Here is a 17,563-nt window from a genome sequence, read left to right as displayed (position 1 = left end):
CTAGCCCACCAGGCTCTTCTGCCCATAAAAATCAATTATACTTCAATAAAAAAAAGCTTCACAACAGAAATTATTTATGAGGATCAAAACTACAGCAAGAAAATGGAGAAATACTAAACTGCTTTAACATACTGCTATTGCTTTTTAAACCCCAAAGTGCTGAGAAACTATCCTTAGGGACATGATGAGGGAAAGTTAGACTCTGATCACCGAAGGGATGCATCCTTTCAAGCCCAGACTCAAGAAGGAACAGCATAATGGACTGATTAGTATTGATATCAAGTCCCTTAGTCAGGGACATGTTTTCTCTGGGAACAAACAGGATCTGTCTATATGAGTCATTACCTACTTAAATGGGAAATTTCAGCCACAAACACCATAAGTCAGATATCTTATCTTTTGCAAGGATTAGAAGGAGTTCACACATGTGGAACTGAATGTACCTATATGGGAATGTTGTAGATGAATAATTTTCATCACTATGTCATTATGCAAATAACAGATTACATTGTTTTTCTTTTTTAAAAAAAGCATCAATATGGAGACATTTGTGCAAATGCTAAATGACAACATGAAATTAATGGTCACTTTTACATATATCTGCCCCTGTGTCATCTTTAATGAGAATGGATCTGCTACCATGAAATGGGTTGTAAGCAGGCCAACTTGAAAATGGGGTGAGAAAGTGCCTCTTCATTTATTCATCACATTATTTCCCTTAAAACTATGCCAGCTTTGCCAAGCTCAATTCTAATGCAGGTTTCACGGTCATCTAGAAAAGCTTTATTAAAGCTCAAAGCTTAAGAGCTTAAAAAGGTCTGTCACTTATTTTTTGAAAATTAAAAAAAAAATGATCTAAAATCCCTAAAATTATTTTCATATGCATCTTCTTTTGCCATCTCTCCCTGTAAAATCTAGGAAAAGTGGGTTTGTGATTTTCATCTTACACGAATGTGATCTCAACAAAAGTCAGTCCGACTATGTTACTGTCGCTTACATAATTTATGCCCAAAAGAGTAGCAGCATAATTTCTTCCAGCTGAAGTATACCAACAATACGCCATCAATAAATGTCCAAATAGGGCAATTTCTGAAAGGGATTTCACAGAACTCAGCCTAACTAAGCAAGGACAGGTCCTGCCTAAAGACTACCATCTGTGCTTCAAAGTCTCTATGTAGGAGGGTATAAAGGAGCTTCCAGCCATAAGCACTTTCCTTTGAAGCCAGAAGACACTGAATCCTGAGCTCTTGGTTATTTAATATCCATTTTAGTAACAATGGTGCCTCCTTACATACAGATGGTAGATTTCTAAACAGCTGAAAGCTCCATCACTGAGCCCATGCAATTTTAACACATCATCACCATTGTATTCATCACCACTTAAAGTGACAGCTCTTATGCTAATATGGAGCTTTATTTCTGAGGACATTTCCTAGCAGGGTATGACGCTTTCAAATTGTGGTGCTGGAGAAAACTTCCGAGAGTCCCTTGGACAGGAAAGAATCAAACCAGTCCATCTAAAAGGAAATCAACTCTGAAAGTTCCTTGGAAGGACTGAGGCTGAAGCTCCAATACTTTGCCCACCTGATGTGAAGAGCTGACTCATCAGAAAAGACCCTGATGCTGGGAAGGATTGAAGGCAGGAGGAGAAGGGGACGACAGAGGATGAGATGGTTGGATGGCATCACCGACTCGATGGACATGAGTTTGCGCAAACTCCAGGAGATGGTAAAGGATGGGGAAGACTGGCATGCTCCAATTCATGGGGTCACAAAGAGTTGGTCACAACTTAGTGACTAAACAACAACATCCTAGGTGGTAGGAGGAAGGAATAAATTATTGAGGTTTAGGGAAAGGGGACTATTAGAGAAAAAATGCAGTAAATTGGAAACCCAGATAAACCAAGAATAAAGTCGACTGACTGCCCAAATGTCCAAGCAAAGTAAATTTAAGTTTGTTGAGAAGGGTAGCAATGGGTGGGAACTACTATTTGAGGATCCAGTAGTTACTGAGGCAGCATGGGGCCAATTTTAAGTATCATTTCTGGAACCACTGGCTTTAAAGACTTTTCTTGAGGATTAAATAAGTTAATACATCTAGAGTGTTTTCAAAACTGCTTGGCATATATTCAGTAACTGTTTGCTCATATTATCTATTTTGTTTATTCCTAATTCTACTCCTTCATGGTGGGAGGGTCCCCTATTTTTGATTGCAAAAACTTAGTCAGATTAAAGAAACTTGCCTGAATCTAGAAAAATGGTATGCTGCTGCAGTTAAGTCGCTTCAGTCGTGTCCGACTCTGTGCGACCCCATAGACGGCAGCCCACCAGGCTCCCCCATCCCTGGGATTCTCCAGGCAAGAACACTGGAGTGGGTTTTCATTTCCTTCTCCAATGCATCAAAGTGAAAAGTGAAAGTGAAGTCACTCTGTCGAGTCCAACTCTTAGCAACCCCATGGACTGCAGCCCACCAGGCTCCTCTGTCCATGGGATTTTCCAGGCAAGAGTACTGGAGTGGGGTGCCATTGCCTTCTCTGAGAAAAATGGTACAGATGAACTTATAAGCAAAGCAGAAATAGTCACATATGTAGACAACAAATTTATGGTTACCAAGGGGGAAGGAGGGTGGGACAAAACGGGAGACCGGGGTTGACATATATACATGTATAAAGTAGGTTAGTAATGAGAACAGACTGTATAGCACAGGAAACGCTATTCAGTGCTTTATGGTGATCCAAATAGGAAGGAAATGTAAAAAAGAGTGGATATATGTATATCAATAACTGATTCACTTCACAGTAAAGCAGAAACTAACAACATTGTAAAGCAACTATCCTCCATTAAAAAAAAAAAAACACACAGAAACTTGTCTAAGCTTACATATCTATAAATGAATCCAAAATCGAAATATACTCTTTTCCTAACACATCATACAAACATCTGGAATATTTGAAATATAATTTCTACTTTCATCTTATACACTGGATCAATGATTCCCAAGAGTAGTTCCCAGACCAAAAACATGAGCATCCGCTGAGAACTTGTTAAAAACGTCAATTTCCAGACGCACCCCACATCTGCCATTCAAAACTGACATTACAAGGGTAGCTATACGCAGTTACTTTCTCTTTGTATGGCAAATAAACCAATCTTAGCAGGAACATTAACACCTATCCTAGAGGAATTGTGAAACACCAGAACATATGTTTAGTCATGATCATGGTGAGTTCTACTCTGGAGATTTTGAACAAAAGACAGCTGACATTCTATACAATAGCAAAATTTCAGCTTTACTTTAGGGCAGAGAATTTGATCAGTATATAGTTGACCCTTGAACAGCAGTGACATTTTTTTTTTTCCTACAGTAAACACTACAATGTCTCACAGCCCATGGTTGGTTGGAACTGATGATGTGGTATGGTAGATATGGAGGAATCATATAGAGGGCTGACTATAAGTTATACTCCAGTTTGTGACTGCAAAAGGGCTGGTGCCCCAATCATCGCATTGTTCAAGGGTTAACCGTACGATCAATTTCTTGTGTGACCCTGGGCAATTCCCATAACCAGCCTAGGTCTTGGCTCTCCCATTAGTGGAATGAGAAAACTCTCATATCCTTTACAAGTTTATATTCCACTCTAAGAACTCTACATCTCTACGTTCTTTTATAAATACGATAAAAAATAAAAATCTGTGAAATAAGGTGACCTACTGGATTGAGTTAAGAATATGAAAATTTTTTTGATTTTTAAACTGGATCAGAGAAAGAAATACTTGCAAGGCATTTTAAGTTTTCATTATCCCAAGGCTGAAATTAAATCATATAGAGTATAGGCACCTCTCTAGAAATCCAATGGTTGATTCCACTCCTCCAGGCTCAATCCCTTGTCAGGGAACTAAGATCCCATATGCCATGTTCAGTTCAGTCAGTCATGTCCAACTCTTTGTGACTCCATGAAATGTAGCATGCCAGGCCTCCCTGTCCATCACCAGCTCCCGGAGTCCAGCCAAACCCATGTCCATTGAGTCAGTGATGCCATCCAACCATCTCATCCTCTGTCGTCCCCTTCTCCTCCTGCCCTCGATCTTCCCCAGCATCAGGGTCTTTTCAAATGAGTCAGCTCTTCACATCAGGTGGTCAAAGTATTGGAGTTTCAGTTTCAACATCAGTCCTTCCAATGAACCCTCAGGACTGATCTCCTTTAGGATGGACTGGTTGGATCTCCTTGCAGTCTAAGGGACTCTCAAGAGTCTTCTCTAATACCACAGTTCAAAAGCATCAATTCTTCAATGCTCAGCTTTCTTTATAGTCCAACTCTCACATCCATACATGACCACTGGAAAAACCATAGCCTTGGCTAGATGGACCTTTTATGACAAAGTAATGTCTCTGCTTTTTAATATGCTGTCTAGGTTGGTCATAACTTTCCTTCCAAGGAGTAAGCGTCTTTTAACTTCATATGCCATGAGGGATGTCCAAAAAATAAAATACATATATAAAGAGTATAGAAAAATGTCTATATGATAACAAATTAATACTTTTTTATAAGTTATCTTTCTGGAGAGGCAAAAATACCACCAACCCACTCTCATGTTAAGCTTGCTACAGTGAAGAGCTTCATAATATACAAACTATGAACTTGAGTCCACATATTGTAGGATACTCAAATGGGGAATTCATAAGCCTGGGTTCTAAGTTTTCTAACTAAATATGACTTTATTCTGGGCTCTAAGACTCAACTGCTATACCTATAACATATCAACAGAGATGAAACTATCTTGTCTTAAATTTTTCTAAATCTAAAATGTAATCATTATTGCTATATCAGACCAGACATGAAGATGCATTGTTATGTAGGCACCTGCTAATGGCAGGTATGGCAAAAACTACTGGATGAGAGAAATGTAAAGCAATTAAAGAGAAGATTCAACAAGTTTTGGTCTGGGGTAGAGGCTGAAGTCACAGTCAAACCAAAATGAAATTATCCTCACAGTGAAGGCCATACTGATATATAAAAGTTAGCAGGAGTTTCTAGAAGAAAAGTCATACTGCTTTTTTAAAAGCAATATTACTTACTTTTCTAATACACATATGTAAGTAACATATTTAATTACGTTAGGTGTGTATACAAGTATTTTTGTTTTAGAGGATAAGGTGGAATAGCAAACCAGATTTGGCCTTACTCCCTAGGAATGGGCATATAGAATAAGGAACCTTTATATTGAGCTTCCCTGGTGGCTCAGACAGTGAAGAATCTATCTGCAAAGCAGGAGACCTGGGTTTGATCCCTGGGTTGGAAAGATCCCCCAGGGAAGAAAATGGCTACCCAATCCAGTATTCTTGCCTGAAGAATTCCATGGACAGAGGGGTTTGGCAGGCTATAGTCCATGGATTCACAAAGAGTTGGACTTGACTGAGAGACTAACACAGTACACAGCACCAAAATGTGCAGCAGGGCTTTCCACAAGAAAACCGTGGCAGAAGGATTAATTCAGCACTGTAGCTCTATGATTCGGAGAAGGCAGTGGCACCCCACTCCAGTACTCTTGCTTGGAAAATCCCATGGACGGAGGAGCCTGTTAGGCTGCAGTCCATGGGGTCGCTAAGAATCGGACATGACTGAGCGACTTCACTTTCACTTTTCACTTTCATGCATTGGAGAAGGCAATGGCAACGCACTCCAGTGTTCTTGCCTGGAGAATCCCAGGGACGGGGGAGCCTGGTGGGCTGCCGTCTATGGGGTCGCACAGAGTCGGACACGACTGAAATGACTTAGCATAGCATAGCATAGCTCTATGATTTACCAGAAGTCCAGTCTTCTTCTTGACATGAGTTTGAGTAAACTCTGGGAGCTGGCAATGGACAGGGAGGCCTGGCATGCTGCATTCCATGGAGTTGCAAAGAGTCGGACATGACTGAGCAATTGGACTGAACTGAATGTGACTAGAGCAAAGAGCCAATGAGAAGATGAGGAAGAAGATGGAGAGTGAGATGAACCTGCAGAGGTGAGCAGTAGCCAAAGGAAACAGGGATTTGGAGACAATGCCAAAGAACTACTCTATCTTAAGAGTGAGAAGTAGTCATGGAAAGGTTTTATGCAGAATGATGATACAAAATTACCTGCCTTAACAAAAGATTCCTTAGTGGATCAAGAAAAGTTTTACTTTTTTTTTTTGAGGATCAGCAGGCTTGACTGAGTAATTTAAATTCCAAACAGTCCCTGTTGTTTTTCTGATTTGTAAGTGAGGCATTAAGATAAATAGGAGGTTCAGCAGCAGCGGCAGCATCATAGTTTGGGACGAACAGAAAACCCAGTTCCTACAAGTATATCCCATCGGTCACACAGCTGCATTCTAACGCTCCTCTGGGTACAGATGTGTGTGCCAATAGCGGCACAGAGAAAATGCTCAGGAAAAAGTGACACAAATTGACTCTGGCAGTTATTTGGCTCGTTTTTCAGAATCCATCTGTGAAACAAGTCCATTTTTCAGTAGCCAAATGTTGGAAAGTGTTGGCAACTGACAAAACTGCCACCGGACCTACAGAAACCGTGCCTCGCTTCGTAGCACTGCTCCGTGAAAAAAAATTTTTTTTTTTTTTTGCTATGCTTGCATAGGAACATCTGTGTTTTCATCAGGGAATGTGAAATATAAGCATAAAAGAGAATGGACTAACAGCATTAAAGAACCAGAACCACGTTTGATGTGGCATTTAATAGCAAAAAAGGAGGCCAAACCACATGACTAATATCTATAAAATGGGTTAAAACCCTGAAATGAAAATAAAAACTGACTGTAAGAAAGAAACCCTCGCATTTTGGCTCTGCATTTCCATGCCTGATGTGTCCCCTTTTCCTACACTTCAAATTTACTGCTTGTGTAGAAAAGTAAGGACGAGTGGCATGGGGAGATGAGCAGTGATAACAGAATCTTTTCTCTTTCAGTCTGTCTCTCTCTACCCTTGAAATCACTTCATCAGGAAGGCATTCCTATGTCCAACAGAGACCCTCACTGCAAAGAATTCTGATGGGTTCTAAAACCATTTCCCAGAGTTTTTCTTTTTTCCTTATAGTGTCACAATTGCTTTACCTGTTTAACAAAATAGTGCATGTGTCTATAGTAGAAAAATTCAAAGTTATATTTAGCAAGTGCACTAGACAAAAACACCCCTCCACGCGCATGTACATGCACACACATACACACACACACACGCTGCTGCAGAGAATTTTAGAGTTAAGTCTATATTTTTATGACACAATAAGTCTTTCTAAACATGAAACTATAAAGGAAAAAAATTTGGTTGACTTAACTATATAAAATGTTAAAGCTTTTACATAATGTAAAAGAGTGCTAAGCAAATTTTTAAAATCTACAATACACAGGGAAATAAGAATAATTCTGAAGTTATGATAGGCAAGTTCAATTTTGATCATCTTAGTTTTTGACAAGATCTATCATTTCTTTGGAGAATATATGGCATCTCAACAGCTTTGCCAAATAAATGGCAGAACACATTAACTTTGGAAAATGGAGGAATGAGTATTATTCACTTTTAATTTCACTAGGATATAGTGCAGGACCCAAGATTAGATGGAGAAGGCACTGGCACCCCACTCCAGTACTCTTGCCTGGAAAATCCCATGGACGGAGGAGTCTAGTAGGCTGAAGTCCATGGAGTCGCTAAGAGTCGTGTCACTTTCCCTTTTCCCTTTCATGCATTGGAGAAGGAAATGGCAACCCACTCCAGTGTTCTTGCCTGGAGAATCCCAGGGACGGGGGAGCCTGGTGGGCTGCCGTCTGTGGGGTCGAACAGAGTTGGACACGACTGAAGCAACTTAGCAGCAGCAGCAGCAGCAAGATTAGACAATTCCTACGCTTTGTTTAATACTATGCCACCAGTGACTTGAAATGTTTCCCTACTTTTGCAAAAGGAGCCTTGAATTTTATTTTCCAGTGGGCCCTGCAAATTACATACTTGCCCCACACTTACTGTCCTTTTATAAAATGCCTGTCTACAAAATGACAAGCTTTGTGCCGAAGAAGAGTATCAAGATGCTGAAGAAATAGCTCTAGTCCTTAAAAGTTTATAGCTTAAAAGTAGAGTTAAGCTTAGTAGTGAGGTTATAATATAGTAGAAAACATGGTAGAAAGGAGGCTTCAGAGGAAGGAGAGGTTACTTCTCAGTAGAAACAACAGTATCTATGGAAAGGGAAGCTTTTAGTTAGTTAAGACTTGAACACTGACTGTGGGGGAAAAGGCAACAGAGGCAGGATGCTGCATAAAAGCACAGGGTCTGCTTGAGCACCTGGAATCATTAGGTTTGCCCCGGGGCAAGAAGAAACCAGGCTGAAAAAGCAGGGAGCCACTGGCTGGGGCAGGACCTTAAATAACCAGTTAATGAGGCTATAGCTAATTCAGCAGGAACTGCCAGCCATTGAAAGGCTATAGAGGGAGCCAGCTGGTCACTGTCATCATTTAGGAAGATTAAAACCAGCCCGAGGCAACAGTGGTCACTGTGTCATCTCTCTGGACTTCCAGCCCAGTACTGCATATGCAAATGGTGTGGACTTGATGTTTCACAGAGTGGCCAGATGCAAAGTGACATCAAAGTCAGTGCCTCTTTTATATTAAATCAGTTAAACTCCACTTGCTCTAAGATGACCAACGTGGAATGTTCACAAATCCTAGAGAACCAACTTCTATGGCTTAAGGTTTAAATTGTCAAAGTAGATGACAAATTTGAACAGCTCTGAGACTACAAAAATAAAAGTTTATCCAGGGTGAATCTCTCACTCACACACACACACACACACACACACACACACGGAGCACGGAGGCATCTCCAATTTCCTGGAACTGTGCCTCTAAAAAGTTTTTGTTGGTGTCATGCAAGACAGCATTGCCACAATTCCATTTTGTTATGAAAACTTATGGAAGCTGAAGTCAGCGTGGCGAGTACCCAGCTCCTAGGTATGTGAGACAAATAGTGAGTTCTGTCCCACAAACAAGCATTTCACTGATTACCAATTGGGATCTTTCTGTTTCAGGGCTATGTCACAAGAAAATCAGTAACTTGCACTTTGATAGAGGCTTACAGTGAACATTCATTCTGTCTCCTTCCATCTCTCTCCATTCACATACACACATCTATATATCAATACACATATCAACATATATCTATATGTATATTAATACAAGTGCATATCATTTGGCACTTGAATCATTTCCTTGTGAACTATACTAACATTTAAACAGAAACTCCCATTTCCACTTTTCCTAAGTGTTTCACTAAATCACACTGAGATAAAAAACTGACACCCTACCAACACAGTAATTTTTTTAACACATTATCACTTGACATATTTGAATTTTAGCAAGAATATAAAGAAAACTATGTGGAAATGAAAAATATGTGAACAGTTAATCAGAAACAAACCAAAAGAAATATCCAAGTATACAATTGCATTTAAGAAAATTCAATGAATATCTATTAAAACTTTTGTATCACTGATACAAAGTATGAATTTGATTTTTTTAGTTTAACTTAGGTCATTTATTTGCCAAAAATAAAAACATAAAATGAAAAGGCCAGTTTAACACTTTAGCTCTCAAAAATGAAAATGAAATCTTAATTGGTGTTGCACCCCCATTTAGCTCACATACTCTATATATAACTACTTAAAGATGATTCTATTTTCAAAAGAAAAAATGTACAAAATAACTACTTTCTGAAAAAAGGCAAAGTTGTCAATATTATTTTTAATGACAAAATAATATAGTTTCTCTAAAATAAGCTTAGAGACAAATTAATTTCAATGAATACCAGTATATTCCTAAGAAATGAAAACTGGTGTTTCATTCCAATTCCCATGGTATATTGAGTTATTATGATAATATAAAGACAAGAAAAGCCTTTGATACTTCAGAACTGCAACATAAAATGAATTTAATTTTGGAAATTAAATTCAGGATTAAAGGATAATAAGCTGTTTCTTGGAACTTTTTCACCTTAGTCATCTGATCTTTAATATGAAACTTCATATAAGAGATGATTCAGTCTTATACTGTGGGTTGCTTGAGAAGAGTTACAATATATTAACTGATAAATAGAGATGACCTCAATATCCTTTTTTGTTCATGCAGATACTCACTTGTTTCTCTCCTCTATAACAGAATATTGAATGAAACTCTGAAGTTCTGACTTAACCACATATCATGAAATTTGGCAGCAGAAACAGAAAGAAGCCAGTCCAAAATCTTGTACTTCCATAAATTAGTAGGCTAATACGACGGAGATAAAGGCAAAAAGTGTTCCCTGGGCTGCATTTCAGGAAAAGGTTGAAAAGACAATAAAACACTCTCAGGAGAAAAGAAAAGCATCCTACCTTTTTAAAAATTCCATATACTCGGTATGCTTGATAAGTCCTGTCCTCATCATTATCGTCTGAAAACATTGTCGATCAATGGCCCAGAGTTTCACATTTACAAGAGCTGGGGAAAAAGGAAAAACAAATAGGCAAAAATTAGAGAACTTCAACAGTGAACTATACTGTGTGAAAGTAATGAGTTATTCAGAGGAATGAAAGTGATTAACCTTCGTTTAAAGCTAATATCCTAATGCTATTCTATTTAGTTAAGAAGACAAGTTCTTACAGACAAAATGTAGTTCATAATTTAACACTAGTATTACTATCTATAAGGAAGCTTCCTGTTACTCTTAGGTTCTCAAGGGATGATAAGGTCTAAGTACACACTGGAAGTATTTAGTTGTATACAAAGAAAATCACGTGAAGAGAGGTTCACAAGAAGTAACTCTTGGTAATTAACCAGAATAGTGTTAATGACTCACATGATCATATTTTAATTGTAAAAAATGTAGGTATAAATTCAGGTTTAGGAGTTAATAGAATAGAAATAATAATTACAATTAAATTGTAACCTGCACCCACAGTTACCATACAAAACTATATTAGATACGTTTGTTGAATTTTAATTTCTGTTCTCCCATACCACTGGCTTTGACAATGATTAAGTACAGAAACTCAAAACCACAGGATAGATTACCATTTGATCTAATAAGTACATGACTAAAAGACAAGTTTTAGAAAAAAGACAGATGTTACGGTGTAAGAAAACAAAAATATTAAGATAAAACTTTCTTTTAAAAGAAGAGTATGTTAAAAATGTTGATAATTGAATCTGTGTGATGAGTATTTAACAGGCAGATTTTACTATGCTCTCTATTTTTATGTATGTCTGCAAATTTTCATAATGGACTTCCCAGATAGCACTAATGGTAAAGAATCCGCCTGCCAATGTAGGAGATGCAAGAGACGTGGTTTGATCCCTGGGTCAGAAGTTCTGCTGGAGTAGGAAATGTCAACTTACTCCAGTATTCTTGCCTGGAGAATCCCAAGGACAGAGGAACCTAGTGGGCTACAGTCCATAGGGTTTCAAAGAGTCAGACACCACTAAAGCTACTTAGCATGCATGCATACATCGTACCCACAGAGTATAGGGTAGAGAAGGGCTGTGCACAGGTTTGAGCAAGACCAGTGAATGGGGCCAGGTTATAGTTCAATGAGGGAAATGGATAGTTCCCTCATTATATATATAGGGAAATATAGTTCAATGAGGTGGTGTGGGGTTAAAGAATCCACCTGCAATACAGAAGATCTGAGTTTGATCCCTGGGTCGGGAAGATATCCAGGAGAAAGGAATGGCTACCCACTCCATTATTCTTGCCTGGAGAATGCTATGGACAGAGGAGTCTGGCAGACTACAATCTATGGGGTCACAAAGAGTCAAACATAACTGAGCAACTGAGCACTCATAATTTAATGAATCAAACATAGAAATATGAATGAATGCAGTTCTCTTTTCTTCACAGTTCTCAGACCAAGCCCAGTGAATGCAATAGATCAAGATTTGGGGTAAGGAAGTGGAGAAAATGTTGGAATAAGTAGGCCATGTATGTGCCCTAAGGGAAGATGCTAGAAGTAACACACAGAGGGAAAAGCTGATAAAAGGATTATTGAGTAAATAGAGTAAACCTTTATTTTTTTGAATTTTACCTAATTTTTCCTTGAACAATTATTTGAAGCTTAGAAAGAAAACATGACTTCTCCCTTAGACAGTTCTTTACTGAAGAAAACAGATGTTCAGTTAAGTAGAAAAAGAACAAGGCAGCAAGGACTGGTGTGTACATGGCTCCATTCCAAATAGCCTTCAAAAATGAACCTTCATCAGAAAACAAAGCTCATCTCACAGGTATTCTCCAGTTACATTCTAGTTCCTTCGGTTGAATCCAGGCTCTTTTCCAGAACACCTGTTTACTTGACATGAACCACAGAACTGGATGATACCACCACGAGGGACTGAGAAAATCTTGACAAGATTCATTAGAACTTTGAAAAACAACAGAAGTTGAACTAGGACAGAGATAGACAAAGGGCAGTCATGTGGGGAAAGCACATAAACGAGAACACCATTAGGAATGAGTCTGGGCTCTGGGAGTCCAGTCAGAGAGAGAAACAGACTGAAATGGCTGAGATTTCTACAGGGCTGCTACACAATTTGAGAGCAGGCTGATGCAGGGTCCTGGAAGCCAGGCAGAAGAAGCAAGGATTAATTTGATGAACAACAGGAAGTTAGTAGAGATCTTAAAAAAACAGAACAAAAGAACCACAATTTTAAAGGACACACCATGGGGAAATTAAAAAAAGTAAAATGCTTACTAGAAAAAAAATAGTATTTTCTATATTCACCATCATTTTTAATGTTTCCCAGGTATTTTGAGTATAGATACTCCTCCCTCCAAGGGACCAATTAGGATAACCAACAAATTGTGTTATTTTAAAAAATAGCAGCAATAAAAATAGCTTTACTATGATATGGGTTTTTTAAACACATCTCAAAGGCATGATTGGAAGCATAATGTTAGAATGAAATAAAGCATAGATGCATTTTAAGGCTCTGCCCTACAGAAAGACTTCACAATGCACACCCCTGGTAACAGTATATAAAGGCTTCTATTATAATCTCTGAAACCCAAAGATAAGACCATGGCGATAGCTGAGAAAGACTAATCTAGAAGGGACACATTGGATTCACAAACACCTTAGTCAAGCAGAATACAGACCATGACTAGTGTCATCAAATATGCACTTTATGTACAAACCGTGGGACAGAGCGGTAATATGAGGAAAGCTCAGCGTGAGGAGAATTGTCTGATCATACATTGTGTGCCCAGATTCAGACAAGGAGTGATGAGCACGAGACAGAGGCCACAGTAGCTCAGGAATGAAGTGAGGAGGGTCTAAGTGAATAAGACAGCAATGGGAGTGACAGCAAAAGTTTGTGGGGGATGCAGGGCTGGGAGGGCAGTAGTGGGATATGTGTGTGTACTAAGTTACCTGCAGCATTGTTAGTGTTAGTTCACACTTCCAAGTCCATTTTCCATCTGTGGTCTCTCCTGATCAGCAACCTTTTGTCCTATGAATTGCTATAGCTGTATCTATCTGTGTCACTCATTAGCACTTTACACATGTTGCTAATACTGTCAATTACCTCTAATGTCTATATTATGTTACCTCAAATAAGAATGTACCATATTCCCTCATAGAAAAGTCCCTGTCTCGTTTCTTATAACCTCCCCCAACTCAAGAAACTTGCTTTTTATTTGATAACCACTGGGTATAATTGTTAATTAATATAATTCATTTACATGAAATTCACCTGCAAAATATATATATATATGCCTAGTCAGACTCTAAGATTACATTTAAATATCTAAAGTGAATTTATTAGATATCATGATTCATGTGTTGAAAAATGATCTCTAAAAATAAGTTCACAGAATTCAGTATTTTTATCTTCTACTTCCATTTACATGGCTGTTGAACTGTCTAAAACCATGTTTCAGATATTTTGTATGATAATGAATATGCTTAAGGAAATTGCAAGTTTTTCCACGACCTTGGGCAAGATGCCAACATCTTTTTTATATGCAGCCAATATACATATTAGCGAGGTCAGCATTTTATACAGGTGGGCAAGCATGACTAACAATCACCTTGCTGTGTTGTCAGAAGCATGGTTATATTGGAGCTGTTATTAGTATCTTGCTTCTTAAACAGCCTGTTGGAGTATAAGTCTGTTGCTTCCAAAACTTGAAGAGAACGCTTTTTAAAAAACCCATTTACCTTTGATCTTAAGTGGTGTATTAATCTCTGTAGGGGATAAGCACTTCAGGAACAAAATTCCTGCGATTTTCACAATGACTGCTGTTGATGAACAAAGAAGTCAGAAGAGCATAAAGCAGAAAAAAGGTCTGGCTGAAGGTATTTTCTTTTTCATTCAATTATGTATCTAGAATTCTCTACTGAAACATTTGTCATTTTTTTCTTCAGGTTGAGGCCAGGTTGAACTATATGGAAAAGATACAAGTTACCTTTACCCTGGGATCTCTTAAGTGCATGAGTATACCAAGAATACCTTCAACAGAGGTAAAACTGGCCTTTGTTTAGGAGGCACCAAAATCACAGAAGAATGAGACATAAAACTGTGCTGGACTATGAAACCACAAATCTGGTTTGGCTGAAATTCTCCTATCAAGGAATGTATCTGTTGCCAAATTCAAATTTTGGAAGAATTCTCAGAAAGCATGTGTGGGTACAGAACCCATGACTCAAAGGTTTATTCTGCCCATATTTATTTCACACCAATCTAGTTGACACTATTGCTGTATTTGAGGGACAGAAAATAGGCTGACAATTCCTGCCCTCAAGAAACTCATGGTCTAGCCCAGAGGCCAATAAACTATTGTTCCTGCCAAACCTGGTCAATGATTAGTTGCTTTCCTCACTTAGGAAATTCCAAGAATGAAATTCCAAGGATTTTAGGAGCTCAATGCCAGAAAAGAGATGAAGACCAAATATATATTATATTTTTTTATTACAAATCACAATAGTACAGGAAGTTATCAGGTCTAGATGAGGTTCTGAGGATGAAGCCCTCATCAAGTGTTTAGTGCCCTTATAGAAAAGGAGTCTCTCTCCCTCCCCCAATGCACACATCAGGATAATGCCACTTCAGGATATAATTGGGAAGAGAGCTCACACCAAGAACTCCACTGTATTAGCTCCCTGATCTTGAACTCCACACCCCCTGTGAGTTCTGTGAGAAAAACTGTGAGCAAATTCTTTGTTGTTTAAGGCAACCAGTCTGTGGTGTTTGTTACAGAAGTTTGAATGGAGACACCCGGGGTCTATGGAGCCCGAAGGCGTCTGTAGAAGGAATGCAAGGGATTGATGACTGTGAGATGAGAAAACAACATCTTTATTTTTACTACTCTGTTACTGAAATTGAGCATATCTTTTCTAAGTGTAGGTGACATGACTTCCCTGGTGGTACAGCGGATAGGAATCCACCTGCCAGTGCAGGAGACACGGGTTTGATCCCTGATTTGAAAAGATTCCATGTGCAACGGGCAACTAAGCTCACACATTGCAACTATTGAGCCCGCCCACTGCAATTACTGAAGCCCAGGTGCCTAGAGCCTGTGCTCTGCAACAGAAGCAACCAAGATGAGAAGTCTCTGCACTGCAACGAAGAGAAGGTCCTGCTCTCTGCAACTAGAGAAAGCCTATGTGCAGCAAGGAAGACCCAGCACAACTAAAAATAGAATAAATAATCTTAAAAAATAGAGGCAACAAATCACTTTACTGTAGAAAACATGGCTATTTTTATATCATCCTACATTTGTCAAGGATATCTTAAATATAATTTATATTCATCATTATTTTGAGATTATGTTAGTTAACTGGACCTCTAGATCTTATTTTATTTTACCACAATTAATTATTAAATGTTTTATCACTCTATTTCAATGTGAACAGCTCTATGTAATCTTGTGTGTTTTATGCTTTAATAATCATTTTTAGATGAGTCCATATGCTTCATCAGTGACAAATAGATCCATGGCACCCTTAAGATTAAGAGTCCCTGCTCTAAGCATCCTAGACAAAGGATTACCCCAGAAAAGGAGACAGGAAGCATGGTGAGGGAAGAGGTAATGCTTAGCTGATCTGCATCCATGCAGGCATGCATGCTAAGTCACTTCAGTCGGGTCCAATTCTGTACGACTCCATGGACTGTAGCCCCCAAGGCTCCTCTGATTCTCCAGGCAAGAATACTGGAGCAGATTGCTATGCCCTCCTCCAGGGGAATCTTCCTGACCCAGGGATCAAACCCCTGTCTCTTATATCTCCTGCACTGGCAGGCAGGTTTTTTACCACTAGTACCACCTGGGAAACCCAGGTCTACATCCACAGGGACATACAAATTGTTACAGATGGTAAAGAATCTGCCTGTAATACTGGAGACCCAAGTGTGATCCCTGGGTTGGAAAGATCCCCTAGAGAAGGGAATGGCTAACAACTCCAGTATTCTGGCCTGGAGAATTCCATGAATTCTGAAATTCATGGCGGGCTGCAGTCACTGGAATCACAAAGGGTCGGACAGGACTAAGAGACTAACACTTTCACTTTCTCAAATGAGACTTATTTAGTAAACAGCCACTTCCCTAAGTTCCCAGACTATTTCTAGTCCTCCTCCCAGGACTCCAGAGAGTTCCCTCGGCTCAGCCAATAAACGGGTGAACACTGAGCCCAGCATACCAATATTCATATTCTCTTTACATGCTTCTCCTGTGCCTAGGATAGCACAAAGTACCACTCATCAAGTATTTTCTAAATTGAATTTTGGGTGTATGTGAAACATTTTGTCCAAATAAAATCTATGTCTGTACTTCACTGGAAAAATTATTGTAGACCGTGATAATCTCCATCAGAAAAGAACTGGTTATCAACTTGAGCTTTTCAAAGTGACATTTCTTAGCTGCAAAACGCAAGTTGAGTTTTCTGACAAGGGTTTCAGAGTAATCTGTTCTTCCCTAAGTCTTCGTGTTCTCCAGAGAACATTCTCAGATAACAGGTGGGTCTCATCTAAGTTTCTGCTGATCTAAACTTTGAATGAGCTAGAATCTTTGAGGGTTTAATGTGGGTAGAAGAACAAGATGTCCTTACTTTGCTCTATTTCACCTTCAACATTAAAAGAGCACCAGCTCATACCATAAGGTACTTTATTGTATGCTCCAGAAATCCCAGAAACTTTATTTTTACACCCTACCCTACTCCCATTTTCTTGAAGCTTGAATCACTCAGATACTTAGTGCTACAGAATCAGCTTGGAAGAGACCTTGAGGGGGTCCATGAAGCCCACAACTGTTTCCCTATATTATTAAGGCATACGTTTGCCTAAAGCCAATTCCAACTGCTGGAATGTTCTAAGACAAATGCTTCATAATTAGAACAGGCCGTTTGCTATTTACAATTTATCTATAATAAATGTGCTGATACTTCCACTGTGCAGACTGCCTAATTGTTAGTATGGGAGTTATATTCTAAACATTCTTGCCTTGAAAAGTTATCTCTTTAATGATACATATTCTATAAAGATGGTGGATTATAAAATTGGACATTGCAGATAAGGATAATCATTAC

General features: G+C 38.8%; 1 protein-coding gene across 3 annotated transcripts in view; it reads right to left on the bottom strand.

Moving 5' to 3' along the window:
- The window catches only part of PRKG1 (protein kinase cGMP-dependent 1), a 1,407,171-nt gene that overhangs the window by 488,607 nt on the left and 901,001 nt on the right, over positions 1–17,563 (bottom strand). For all 3 annotated transcript variants that reach the window (XM_005904632.2, XM_005904631.3, XM_070363677.1), the window contains exon 4: positions 10,385–10,490. In XM_005904632.2, coding sequence (XP_005904694.1) covers positions 10,385–10,490 — 106 coding nt within the window. The remainder of the gene's footprint in view (positions 1–10,384; positions 10,491–17,563) is intronic.

Source organism: Bos mutus, chromosome 26 (genome assembly GCF_027580195.1).
Source record: "Bos mutus isolate GX-2022 chromosome 26, NWIPB_WYAK_1.1, whole genome shotgun sequence".
In the NCBI taxonomy this organism is placed as follows: Eukaryota; Metazoa; Chordata; class Mammalia; order Artiodactyla; family Bovidae; genus Bos; species Bos mutus.
Note: the sequence above shows the minus strand (reverse complement) of the source record. Positions and strands in the feature narration are given on the sequence as shown.